General features: G+C 41.9%; 1 protein-coding gene across 3 annotated transcripts in view; it reads left to right on the forward strand.

Annotated features, from left to right (window-relative positions):
• The first annotated feature begins 936 nt into the window (after nucleotides 1-936).
• LOC138739413 (fibroblast growth factor 9) overlaps nucleotides 937-14,384 on the forward strand; it is a 79,707-nt gene continuing 66,259 nt past the window's right edge. For 2 of the 3 annotated variants that reach the window (XR_011342222.1, XM_069891397.1), the window contains exon 1: nucleotides 937-1,937. Coding sequence is in view for 2 of the 3 variants with exons in the window: in XM_069891397.1 (XP_069747498.1) it covers nucleotides 1,667-1,937 (271 nt within the window). In the remaining variant the exon portion in view is untranslated. The remainder of the gene's footprint in view (nucleotides 1,938-14,384) is intronic. The other variant, XM_069891396.1, reaches the window with a different exon arrangement.

Consider the following 14,384-nt stretch of genomic DNA (forward strand, 5'->3'; position numbering starts at 1 on the left):
ATATCCACACAGTTGCTTTTATTAAAAAGTGCAGCACTTCGAACATTTTACTTCCCATCTTGTTTTCCACGCTTCACGCACTGTCAAGTATGAATAACCTGCAGTCCAGGCTTATTTCCGATGCTTATAAGTGGTTAATGCGACCAGTTGTGGTAAGTAGTATCATTTAAAACGGCATAATATTAAACGGAGCTTGTTCTGGTGCAGTTTGTCTTCCAGACAATGTAGCCAGGGACGATGGTGACATCTCCATGAAAATGCCTTAAGCTGCTGTGTAAGGTTGCGTAGGGGTGTTAACCAAAACCACTGCAATCATTGCGATGTCATGTCTCCGCTGTTATTAGAAACTCCAAGAGATTTAATATTTGAGCCTTTATTGGACAAAATTATTTTTTAACGACTGTCATTTTTTTCCCCCTGGTTGCTTTGATTTTAATGATCATACTTTCTTGAAGGAGCCGAAATGTTTAATGAACATCTCATGTAAAGTAGATAAGAAGATCAGCAGTGAGAAAAATATTTGGGGAGGGTACAAGCATTTTGCTTGTATATCGGGTTAATCATTCGCGCGTCCTTTAGATTATTGAGGCTAACCTTGTAACCTCGATCTGGGAATTCCTTTTGATTCTCATTGCTTACATTCCGAGAGCCAAACCAAAAACGATCCCTCATTAAAATTAAAAAAAATAAAATAAAATACGAGGAATAAAATAGTTAATTTAGTGGTGCAAAACTAAGATGATTTGAAAAGTTTAAATTAAAGAAGAAAATATCAGTGCAATATAGTTAAAAGGGCTCGCAATGCGTTTTCAAGTAATTTGATTTCTTAAGTAACCCATGGGCACTAGGACCGAGAAGGAGCCTATATGTCGTTGGTAAGACTACCTTAAACCCAACCCATGCCTGCTTTTCTGCGCCACTCTGCGTGCTTTATGGGGAGTATAGTTCAGACGCAGATAGTACACACATTTCACAGTGGGGTCTGCGTAAGGAACACCTGTTTCAAAGCAGCCAGCACCCAGCATTGGACTTGCAGATCTTTCTGCTGATGAAGGCGAGCGCCTGAATCTTCAGACACTCTCCCGATCTCCCTCGAGTCTTTGGATAATAAAAAGGTGACGTTTGGGAAAAAAAAATAAGATCAAAGTTTTTGGATTGCCTCAGCGAGCAACGTGCGATCTCTATTTTCTCAAGGATTCATGCTGATGTATGCAGTCTTTTATAGAGTAAAAACAGCGCATGCCTTTCTGGAGTCAGATCCATAAATTCTGACGTAGCCTTGTTCATCTCAAAAAAAATCCAATAACGCCGGTTTTTAAGTTGCTATGACCATCGTTATCTTCTTCCAATGGAGAAACTACGAATTTTTGTTCTCAATGCAGCAGGGTCGCCTGAAGATCAAACAGCCTGCTAGACCTGGGATTATTTAAAAACAGTATGTTAATGTGTGAGTATAAAGTGGTGGTTTCGTAGACTACAGTGATTGACCTTGAACCTGCCCTAAACCAAATCAGCATATTACTTTTCTATATCTTTTAATGGATTGACGTCAAAACAATTCCTTCTAAAAAAAACCACACGAGAGCAATTTGGGCTGACACCTATATTATTATTGTGTTTTGTTTTGTGTTGTTATTATCAGAAACAGAATCGCCGGCGGCGACTGATGGCTCCGTTAGGTGAAGTTGGGAACTATCTTGGTGCCCAGGATGCAATACCTTTTGGGAATGTGCCCGTTTTACCGGTGGATAATCCGGTTCTCCTAAGTGATCATCTCGGCCAGTCCGAGGGGGGTTTGACCAGGGGCTCAGTCACGGACCTGTCCCACTTAAAGGGAATCCTCAGACGGAGACAGCTCTACTGCAGGACTGGCTTTCACTTAGAGATTTTTCCTAATGGAACTATCCAGGGGACCAGACAAGATCACAGCCGATTCGGTAAGTCGCAGAGACACAAAGCAGGTCATAAATGAACCATCTTATGATTTTTTTTTACTCCTCGACACGATGGTGCCAGATGCCAGAGTTTATTCTGCACGGCTCTGCGTGGCGAGTATGAACGGATTTTGATTCCTATATCGTGATCTAAGAATATCAGCCATGACTAAAGGATAGGATCATCACATTCATTTAGGCCTCCAGACCCTCATTAATGGCAAACAATTTTAAACGTATCAATACATCCGCCTCCGTCTGTTTATGCGATGATCCCACGGAAAAAAAAATTGCTTGGCTAACATGTAGAGCAATAACTTTCCTAAACGTCAGGCTGCGAAAAATGGTCAAGTTATAGGACGTAGGTCCCGTACTTGTATGTGTATAGAAAAATAGATTCTGACTAATGGTGCAATGATACAGCCACGCTGTAGCATTAACTTGGGTGCATTGCTATTGGATAACAACCAAGATGTGTTTGCTTTGGAATATGTGTTCTCGGCCGCCCATCTACCTGTCCCTCCGACCTTCTGCGTGGGATCCGATGTCAATGTCATTTACTCAGGGGTTAGACAAGGAACGAGATGTTAATATGTATTGTTAGTTTGGCTGCCTTGTTTGTGCGATTGCAAAGAGGCTGTCGAATAATAATGGAGAGTTGTGTGCCGTCAAAGTTGGACACAGATTGCCAACGCAGTGGATTGGTGCAATCATATGACTCACTGGTGGAGGTGATTGTTGGGGAGATGAGAGAGAGAGAGACCTATTTAACCCATCGCCATACATTATTAATCAGCGCTTCCTCGTTCAATGTCGAAATGCGCCAGAGTAAATTGGGCCACGTGTGAGTGGTGACCTCGCGAGGGTATCTCCCCCCCCCCACCTCTCTTTTTGTTGGTTAAAAGGCGTCCATTTTAGGAATCAAAACCATCAATTACGGGTTAAATCTAGATTTGTCGAGGTTTTGAACCAACCCTGCAGCCCCGGGGTTCACGCCTCCAGCAGGTGTCTGTACGGCGGCCGCACTGCTACATTTCGAGAGCGAGCAATACTCGCCCGCCGGGTCCTAACGCCCGCCGCCAGACCTGCTTCACTGTTCCAGGAAAGCGGTCTTTCATCCACCAAGTTCTATGCCGGGGAAAGCGTGTTCGCCAAAGCAGCAAGGTGTGCGCAGGGGTGCAGCGGAGTGCTGCAATGACGACCAGCTCCACTCCAACCCCTCGCACGGGATTAAAATAAAACCATTTAATCGAGTCTAGCGCGGAGGGGACGAGATATAACCAGAACATACAAAACATTTCCGCAAGCATTTGTTTTGGGGCGTGAGGAAACGGACGCAATTAAAATCCGAACATGGGAAGTCGCTCCCTGCGCTGGAGCGAGCATCCAACACCCTTCATATCCCCGAACGGAGCCACACACCAGCAACCTTTGTCTTGTATGCTTTTTCCAAGCGCCCCGTTTTAAAAAATCTCGCTCCTGTTTGTTTTTCGGGGGTTATTCCCCCTCCCTCCCTCCCCACCCACCCATTTCCCCCTCCCTCCCTCCCTCCCCACCCATTTCCCCCTCCCTCCCTCCCCACCCACCCATTTCCCCCTCCCTCCCTCCCCACCCATTTCCCCCTCCCTCCCTCCCTCCCTCCCTCCCTCCCTCCCCACCCATTTCCCCCTCCCTCCCTCCCCACCCATTTCCCCCTCCCTCCCTCCCCACCCATTTCCCCCTCCCTCCCTCCTTCCCTCCCCACCCATTTCCCCCTCCCTCCCTCCCTCCCTCCCCACCCATTTCCCCCTCCCTCCCTCCCTCCCTCCCTCCCTCCCTCCCCACCCATTTCCCCCTCCCTCCCTCCCCACCCATTTCCCCCTCCCTCCCTCCCTCCCTCCCCACCCATTTCCCCCTCCCTCCCTCCCTCCCTCCCCACCCATTTCCCCCTCCCTCCCTCCCTCCCTCCCCACCCATTTCCCCCTCCCTCCCTCCCTCCCTCCCCACCCATTTCCCCCTCCCTCCCTCCCTCCCTCCCCACCCATTTCCCCCTCCCTCCCTCCCTCCCTCCCTCCCTCCCTCCCCACCCATTTCCCCCTCCCTCCCTCCCTCCCCACCCATTTCCCCCTCCCTCCCTCCCTCCCCACCCATTTCCCCCTCCCTCCCTCCCTCCCTCCCCACCCATTTCCCCCTCCCTCCCTCCCTCCCTCCCCACACATTTCCCCCTCCCTCCCTCCCTCCCCACCCATTTCCCCCTCCCTCCCTCCCTCCCTCCCCACACATTTCCCCCTCCCTCCCTCCCTCCCCACCCATTTCCCCCTCCCTCCCTCCCTCCCTCCCTCCCTCCCCACCCATTTCCCCCTCCCTCCCTCCCTCCCTCCCTCCCTCCCCACCCATTTCCCCCTCCCTCCCTCCCTCCCTCCCCACCCATTTCCCCCTCCCTCCCCACCCATTTCCCCCTCCCTACCCATTTCCCCCTCCCTCCCTCCCCACCCATTTCCCCCTCCCTCCCTCCCCACCCATTTCCCCCTCCCTCCCTCCCCACCCATTTCCCCCTCCCTCCCTCCCTCCCCACCCATTTCCCCCTCCCTCCCTCCCTCCCTCCCCACCCATTTCCCCCTCCCTCCCCTCGGTTAAACTCGAGACTCTTTGTTCCTCGTGATGCCGTGCCCTCTTTGCACCGAGACCCGACACTGCCTGCGCTCGGGCAGGTCGAAGAGGTACCCCTGTGCGGGCGGCATCCACCTCCTCCATTTCGTCAGGTCATGTGCAGGATTTAAATTCATCCTATTTTGAATAGGACTGATTATTCAAAAATAAACTCTCCCACTGTGTTCCTTTGGCAATTGAGCATGAGGCATCACAGTCAACTTTAACTTCGCAGTCTGCACCTGAAAGTCACCGTTCCCAGCAGTCATCTAGCGAGCACTGCAGTGACATGTCGCTCAAGTGCCTTGTATTTAGAGCGATTGCATTTCAATCGGCCAGGGAGAGGGTGAAGGTTGTTGTCAACAAATAAAAAGCATGGATGTGAATGTGAAGTGCTGGGGGACACTGGAGGACTATTGTCTTGAACTCCCTCGTGAAAGCGGCAGGTGAGAGTGGGATGACGTTGCCCTCCTATTTGCTGTTTCATGGTGTACCCATTACATTCAGTCAAGCGCTTCACAATGAACATGCGTGGCGTGGCCTTCGGAACAGACTAAGTGATCTTCCACTTCAAAGCTTCCAAATGGAAGTACCAAGCGAACTTATGTTACATCATTGTCTGTTTCTGTTTCATTCACCAGGCTACTATATTCATGCTCCTCCTTTAACTAACATTCTTCCTATAATTAGAGATGAGGGTTTATTGTCATTCCATAAGTGCAATGTAAAGCTGCAGGGAAATTCTTACTTGCCGCAGAAACATAGGTACCTAAGGTACACCAAGAACAAGACTATGAAGTAATCTTTTGGTGGTTTAAGGGTAATTGATGCTCTGGGTTAAGGTAGTATGAAGAGGTTCAAGAGCCTGATAGTTTTTAAAAAAAAACTTCTTGAACCTGAAATTAAGCAGTTTGGTCCTGATCATGTTAGATGCTTATTGGATTTGGGGGTACTGCTTTAATATTTAACTAGCAATACAATCACATTCTACAAAAGAATTATTTATCAGTCTGCCTACAAACTCTCGAACGAACTGCTCTTTTAAGCGTGCAGATTTGCGGTTTGCTGAATCTATTACCTAAAAGACATATGCGGGGGGAGGGTGTTGGCTGCTCTTGTTTGGCAACGTGCAGCTTTTTCTCGGCAAGGTTTCATTCGCTCGATGTGCATCAGTAGCCACAGCATATTCTTTGCTGCCTCGTCTGATTATTGAGGTTGTACCTCGAGCTATGACTGCAAGCTATTCAGAGGTCTAAGGCTGAATGTTTAATGTAACGTTTGTTCTTCGATTGAAAGCACTTTCCAGATTGAACTCCATTGGGAAATTCAATAACTGGAAAATGTGGGCGTGTCTTTTGTGTCAGCAAAACTACAGCATACAAAAGCTGTTCAGCAGATGGACGTGTACAGAATAAATGTAATATCTTTAATTACAATTAAGACAATTTAATTGAACGCCTATCAAGTTCTAATCTTAGTTTCTAAGATTATATGTTGATATACATTAAACCAACCTTGGATATACAGCTGTTAAATGAACAACCCTTCATCAATGTTAAATAACATTGCAAGTCCCCTTTCCATTAGTATTTGCTGACAGGGATTTAGTGCAAGGTTATAGAGAAAGACCTGGCACTAGGACCTCGTGGGAGATATTGGTTTATTATAGGGGCGTTCCAGGTTTAATACCTTTGTACTAATGTGTGCATTGCATATTCTTTTTCTCCTTACCCGTTGATCTTTCGTCCATACTCTTTCAATGAACTAGATTTATCCTCTTTTGGATACCTTTAATTACATTTTGAGTATAACATTTAGTCCTAGCAATGGTATAAAAATGGAAACAAAAAAGACTAGACGCACCCCAAGTCATTCATCATTTATGCAATAACTGAAGGTAAACGACGCAGGCGTTTTGTGAGCTCACTTCATTTTTAAAGTCACGTAATCTATGTTTACTATTAATATATTAGGTGTGGCATTAATATTTCCACACAGAAGTCTCTGTTATCTGTTCTAAATACACAATGTCGGGACAGAATTCCATGACATGCTGGAACAGTGTGCGGAAAGAGCTTGGTTGCATTGTAACTTCTGAAGGAACCGAACACCAAATAGCTCAAGGTGTCAGCTGAAAAAATATCACCCAGAAGTGCTCAAAGCCAGGCGCTCCAGATGGCATGTCAATCATCTAACGAACACCACAAATACTTTAAGGAAAAGAGACAATTACACTTGTACTGCAAGCTCTTTCAATGTTTGCAGAAACACCTTGTTTCTCGGATGAAATTGAGGGGCCTTTTGGTTTTGGAGCCTTGTTTAGCCTTTGGATTTTCACGCTTTTCTTCTTTAACTTTCCTATAGTATTAACAAGTGATGCAAACTGGTGCAAATAACTAAAAGCTTTTTTTAATTCTCTCAAATGCTGATTACAAACCTCACTTCTAAAGGCAAACAAGACTGAGCACTAAAGTGGGTGCTATAATTTTTCTTATAATGTTAAATATTTTGTGTGGGAGGTTGAATAATACTTTACCTGTGCTATTTTGGGTGCCACAAACTGACTTCTAGGCTTTCTTCAGTGCTGAGGTAATCCATCACCAGAGATGTTTCCCAACCATTTGCCCAGAGCTATTGTGAATCTGGAGATATTCCTGTTCCCCACCCCACTACTTCAAGGAGTTGGCTGCACTATAACGTACTTGGACAGTTCTTAGATGAAGAATTCTGAGTTGCATCACTTTATTTAACACATTTACAAGGTTAATTTTCCTTCCTAAAATACCTAAGATTCAAGCATGCTTAATGGTCTTGTTTTTCAGGGAATACGCTGAAAAATTAAATATTTATTTGAGATGGGAATGAGACTAGAACCTAGAGCAGGCACTTTGGCCCATGATGTTTGTGATGACTATGGTGCCAATTTAAGCTCATCCCATCTGCCTGCAGATGGTCTATATCACTCCATTCTCTGCCTATTTATGTGCCTGTCTTAATGCTTCCTTAATGTTGCTATGATGTCCTCTCCTGAGAGTGCATACCAGGCACACACCATTCTGTGTAAAATATACCTTGCCTCACAAATGTCCTTTCACGATTGCTAACTTTTATACTCAATACCCAACCAATAAAGGCAAATATGGTGTACACCTTCTTTACCATCATATCTACTTGTGTTGCTACTTTCAAGGAACTGTGGATGAGCAAGACTAAGATTTTTTTTGGAAAATAATGAAGCTTAAAGCATTGAGTTGAAAATGGATAATCCCAGATATTTCTGGCTTGGTAATGAACAACCCTTCATCAAAGTTCACGATTAAAATATGTTTGGTAGTGTTGTGAGAAAAGTACCAGTGTTTCATGGTCCTCGTTTTCTGTGACACAAATTGACAAACCTTTCATTGATCAGCACATCTCAAGAGTCTTACAGCTGTTGCAATACTTCTAGAGTATAGAAATTGTTGTAAGGCTAGAAACAAGAAACCAATCACCCTGGTCACTGGGTCAACTTCAGGCATCTCCTAGTTTTTAAATATGGATTCTGATTGCAATTGCAAGTTGGATTCTCTGACTCTTGGTTGACTATTGAGTATGAGTGAAACAAAAACTGCACAAAATCAGGATAACAAAACCTAAATACTGTGGATGTTGGAACTGTGAAATGAAAATAACTGAAATAGATCATGTGTAAACAGAAGAGATTTAGGCTATTTTAGCATGGTATTTACTGCAGATATTGTGGACCAAAGGGCCTGTCACTGTGCCGTACTTTTTATGAAAAATTCTGCAGATTGGGGGCATCTGGGGAGAGATAAACAGTTCGTGTTTTGTACTGAAGATGCAGAAATATTCTCATGAAAAATCATCAACTGCCTCTCACCACAGAGGCTGTTTGATTTGCAGAATATTTCCAGCATTTTGAAATTTCATTTCAGATTTTTCTGCAGCAATTTTACATTTTTAACCTCCCTGCTCCAACTTATGCAGCATCATGCAAACCTCCAATATTCTGCCAATTGGAAATTCTGCAGTATGACTGCATAGGGAGCCCTCGTGAGATTGGTGGAAGGAATTCACAAAATGATGGATCCTGTTCTATACTCCAATGTAGCTTGTTGAATTCTGATTAGGAACAGGAACTTCCTTCCTGGGGAGGTACAGTTTGGATGAAGCTGCCCCTGCTAGAACAGTTAAGTCAGGGTCTACTGAAAGTTTTAGTTCACAGCTCAAAATTAAATTATGATCACTACACAGTCTTCCAACTTATTTCTCATTCATTGTCATCTAATTGACCTCCACTCAACCTTGGAACCTGAAATTCTGCAAAGATTTATGTGTCACCTTTCACAGAATTCAGAACAGCTGTTTTTCCATGAATGCATCATGTGTCAGCTTCCATGAAGTTATGACATATAGCCTCTACATTTTATATTTCTTTATTTGGCATTTCTCCGTTTAGAATGTTAAAGGTGGCATATCTGATTACCATTTTAATCAAAGCCAAATAATATTTTCCAAATATATTTTTCTGCTTGTACCATAAGTTGAAATCATTTTATTTGTGAGATAAGAAAATGACTTGCATGAGCAGGACTCAATAATGTCTCAATTTTTTTCTTTGTTGAAAGGCAAACCTGTAAATAATGATAATTGTGCATTATTAAGCCACTATTAACCATCGTTAAACCTCCAAATGTATACGAATAAGCTCGAGTGGTGTGAGTCATAACACATGGGAGGAATTAAAATGCTGCAGACTTAAAAACATTAAATATTTTCTCAGAATATTTGAAATAGATTTTTATCAGCCCCTTTTCATTTTTATATAGGTATTGGATTTTAAAATCTTTATAGTTGAATAGTTTTGCTCTAAAGGACAATAGGGCACACAGTTTCTACTGAGAATCTTGCTCTAACCTAAAGGTACTTTATCAGGAATTTACCTTGCTGGTACTCTCTGCTATTTGATCCAACACTTTATTTGTGAAGCTGAACTGCTTCTTAGCCATATGATTTAGAGTAACCTCTAAGACCCAGTACAGCAACTTAATATAAAACAAACCCAAATCTTTGTTTCAGCAGCTGACAGACATTACATTCAGACAACTCCTCCCACCATGTACATTTAAAATGAAGTGCCTTATGACTAGGCTATTAACACATTTGGAAATTTTATTTTGAAGTAGTGGGCTAGTTGTTATTAGTGATTACTTACATAAGTTGTGCAAGAGAAAATAAGAGCATGTCATCTTGTGGTCCCAAAATTGGAAAGTGATAGTGAAGTGCTTGCATTTCATATTTGAGTATCGATGAAGGGACCCTGCCTTTTGCTCCCACTAATGCAGTTCGATCTGCTGAATTCCTCCGGCAGATCGTGTTTTGCTTAAATTTCACATTGGCCTACAAAATGTGTATGCACTGGCTATGAGTTATGTAATGGTGCCAGCATTAAGTACTGTAACTCTATCTCAGTAGGAGATGGAATGATCAAAATATAGATATTGTCGTGAAAATGGCCAGTGTTTTTGTTGCATTACATTTCCACTCATCCCCTGTTCTTATTACTATACATTCCATGCCAGAACCTTTCCTGTCTGGTGTAATTACAAATGCTGCACCCAATTTAGGCATGGAAACAATATTAGAAAATGGCATAAAATAACATTTTAGCTAGGGATACCTGACGAGTAGCTCATGCCTTACATGGGCTAATTCTCTTTGCTCCTCTCAGGGAACTGTAGTTAGGGTAAGTATTTTGAGGTACATAGAAGTAGAATAAACTGTTTTTAAATCAGTCCCATTTTCAGACCTAATTTCTTCTCTTTATCCTGTTGAGTTCATGCCGAGATGATTGTGCTTTAGGAGTTTGGATTGAGTTGGCAGTAGGCAGAATGCTTGTCTAGCTCTCTTGTAGAAATAGTAGGAACACTGTCCATAGATGACTTCCTAAGTAGTTTTCCATCCTTCAATTTCTCCATTGTGATAAGGCTTCAGTTAATTTTGGATTTAATTCCCTCTTACATATTGATCGTTGGAATATGGAAATACAAAGTTGTATATTCCTGGAGAAAATTACATCATCTTAGAAATGAATATAACATGTTCATAGATAATTGGCAGTTTTATTTGAATTATTTAAATCCCTGGATAGTTTAGACTACTTATTAAATGTTTTATAGATAATTTTCATCCCTTATCATTAATTTAATATTTAAATTTCTTTTTAAAATGTTGATGCCAGCTCTTTCCTCTTTTCATTTTTCTCCCCCTCTCTCCACTGTTTCTTTCCTTTCCCTTAAGATATGGAGGGGTTATTTCCAGGCTTAATGTGTATTTTAAGGATTTTTTTTGTTCTATATCTGTATATACATTCATTGAGTCCTTTTTGTGTGTATGTGTATAAATCTATCAATGTTTATACTTTGCTTCATGAATTGATTCATTAGTTCTCTGTTCCATCACGCAATGAACCTTTTTATAAGAAGCAGATTTTATATAATGGGAAATTTATGGCAATGGTAGATTTCACTTCATTAGAAGTACTTTGTTGGTGCTATTAAGCAACTTGATGCTTCTATATTAGATTTTTGTTTAGTGCTTAAAGCATTATGGTCTTAATTGTAATGAATCACGAGGCCCTGTCATTAGAACTTTCTGATGGCCATTTCATAGCTTGCAGTTAATCAGAGTTACTTAATATCAGTTTAGAAAGAGTGATATAATTAAAACCAGTATATTTACATAAAATGCTGAAGTGCTAGAAATTAATTGACTAATTCTGGAGATTCTCCACCTTTTGCGAGAAGATGGAGGTAAATCTTGTGAATTCTCTATATTTGGGGGTTATGGAGGAAAGATTATTGGAGATATTAAGATGGGGGATGGATATATGCATAAATTATTGGTGATCTCAGGGCTTTTGTTAACTGGTATAAAGGAGGAATTAATGCCTGGACAGATAGTATCTATTGATTAGGTAAATGGCCTATTCTCTTATTTTCATACCTTCTTACAACAACCAAAAATATGAAAAACAGCTTTCAATCAATGCTGCTGCACCACTCAAATGAATGAGTTCAATTACATTTGCCAGTTAACCTTTGGGTCAGGTCATTGGACACAGGGCTGAGTCCAATGGCAGAGCTGGGTGACTGATGCATCAGCACATGATTTTAAGTTTATTCCCAGCTTCTGCACTGCAATGAACAAGCGTGAAGGTCAGGAATGTGCTGGCTTCTATGCTGCAGTTAACTGGCAGATCTCTAGGCAAGTGCTCTTTTAATTTTTTTTACCAACACAAATTCAGTGTCTTTTGTTGAATGTTCAGTGTATCTTAAAATTGTCAGAGGATTATATATCATGTACTAATATAGATAAAAATGGAACTTTTTATATTTTTCACCAAGCAAATGTACTCTCACGCTTTAGTGAAACTCTGATACAGTCAGATTGCAAATAACATAAAGATAACAAAGGTATTAGATACAAAATTCTACAATCCCAGTGCCACATTAACAGCAAAATCCATGGAACTGAATTCTTGGTTATAAGTCAGAAAATGCTGTATATATGCAACAGGTCAGGTAGCATCTGTGGAGAAAGAAACAGTTTATATTTCAGATCACGAAAAGAAATTACATTGCCAAAATTCTTTTCCCCTATTTCTTGACCTTCCAGTATTGTGTTTTTTTAAAAAATTTCTATTTCCAATGTCTGCATTTTTTTAAAAACTTCTCATTTAATTGTCACAACCTGACACACTGTAGGTACGATAGGACACCACTAAGATGCTGTGTCCCTCTAACCCCTTGCAGTTGTCTACCAATTATTATTTTTTTAATTTGGGTTTCTTGTATATTATTTCCACCATCATAGCCACCATTTTCCACATAATCCATTTTGAAGAGCATCTGTGTACTTTGCATAATGGCTTTCCCCACTTGCAAATACCGATGCCCAAGAAGAATGTGACCTGCATCAATTGTTTATTGAAAGGTGACACCTACATCTGCCATGATGAAGTGTTTTGAGAGGTTGGTTATGGAGCAAATAAACTCCTGTCTCATGAAGGACCTGGACCTACTTCAATTTTCAACAGGTCAACAGCAGATGCCATCTCACTGGCCTCCACTCTGAGCTAGATCACCTGGACTACAAACACACATACATTGACATTTAACAACATTATCCCAGCTAAACTAATAATCAAACTCTGAGATCTGGCACTCTGTTCATCCTTCTGTAACTCTATTTCCTCCTTGGCAGACCCCACTCAGCGAGGATTGGCAGCACTCTTCCTCCTCACTGTCCATCAACACAGAGCCACCTCAAAGCTGTGTGCTTCGTCCCCTGCTCAGCTCCTTCCACACGAATGATTGTGCAATCATTTAGCTCAAAAGCAATTGTAAATTTGCTGATGACACCACCATTGTTGACTGAGTAACAAGAAATGTGTCAATCTGGTTAGATGGTGCCAGAACCACAATCTTCCTCTCAGTGTCAACAGGACCAAGGAGATGATTGTGGACTTTAGGAAGGGGAGACCAAGGTTTTCATTAACAGGATAATGGCGGAGATGGTTGGTACATTTAAGTTCCTGGGAGTCTACATATGGGAGGACCTCTCCTGGAGCCAGCATTATGAGGTAACAGTGAAGAAGGCACACTAATACCTCTACTTTTAAAGAACTCTGAATGGATTCTTCATGTCATCGAATGCTGTATCAAGCTTCTACAGATGCATTGAGGAAAATGTACTGATTGGTTGCCCAGGAAAAGTGGCAAATGTGAACAGAAATGTTCAAGTTCCAAATTGACTGGCCAAAATTCATAAGCAAGGGAATCCAGCAACACAGTTCAATCTTGCTCATACCCCCTCAACATTTACATTGGGAAATATGTCCACATTGATGGGATGACCGTGGAGAGAGTTTGTACCTTCATGTTGCTGGGAGTCTACATATTAGAGACAGCACATCAAAGCAACCATGAAAAAGGTACACCAATGCCTCAACTTTCTCAGATGTCTGAGGACATTTGACATGACATCAAATACTTCACCAAACATCTGTGGAAAGAATACTAACTGGTTGCATCATGGTCTACTTTTGCAATTTGAGTTCCCAGGAAACCAGAAGGCTGAAGATAGTATTAAACATGGCCGCCCAATGCAGGCACCAACCTCCCATCCATTGAAAGCATGTATGTGAGGGCTGCCAATATCATAATGGATCCCCATTACCCTGGACACAGTCACTTCCTGTTGTTGTCTTCAGGTTAAAAACTGCACATCAATCTCTTGAATATTTCTGTACTATCCTAATCAGAACCATAAACTACCAAGGACCACCAAAAGATTTGTCTGCACTATTGAAATGTTCCTTTTTTCCTTGTACAGGTATTCGTTGCAACTGTGAAGATTTATATATTTATCCTTTGAGATTTATTATCTCTTTGTAATTTAAATTGTACTTATATTGTTGGTCCTCAGCTGGAACAAATAAGAATTTTGGTACCTCTGTACATTGTACTTGTGTATATGACAATAAATACACATTGAACATGTCATTTCAACATCCCTTCCCATTCCCTCTCCAACCTAGGCCTTTTACTGCAGGTGAGACCCAATGTAAACTGGAGGAACAGCTATTACTCAACAGTCCAAATCAATGGTATGAACAGTGATTTTTTTTCCCCCATTTTTTGGAAATGAGCTTCCTCCCTCTCTTCCAAACAACTTTTATTCTTTCCCCTTTCCCCTCCCCTCCACTCTATTTTTAACCATTTCCCACCCATCTCCCCACCAATACTCATCTTCCTCTCC

Source organism: Narcine bancroftii, chromosome 7, assembly GCF_036971445.1.
Source record: "Narcine bancroftii isolate sNarBan1 chromosome 7, sNarBan1.hap1, whole genome shotgun sequence".
Classification (NCBI taxonomy): Eukaryota; Metazoa; Chordata; class Chondrichthyes; order Torpediniformes; family Narcinidae; genus Narcine; species Narcine bancroftii.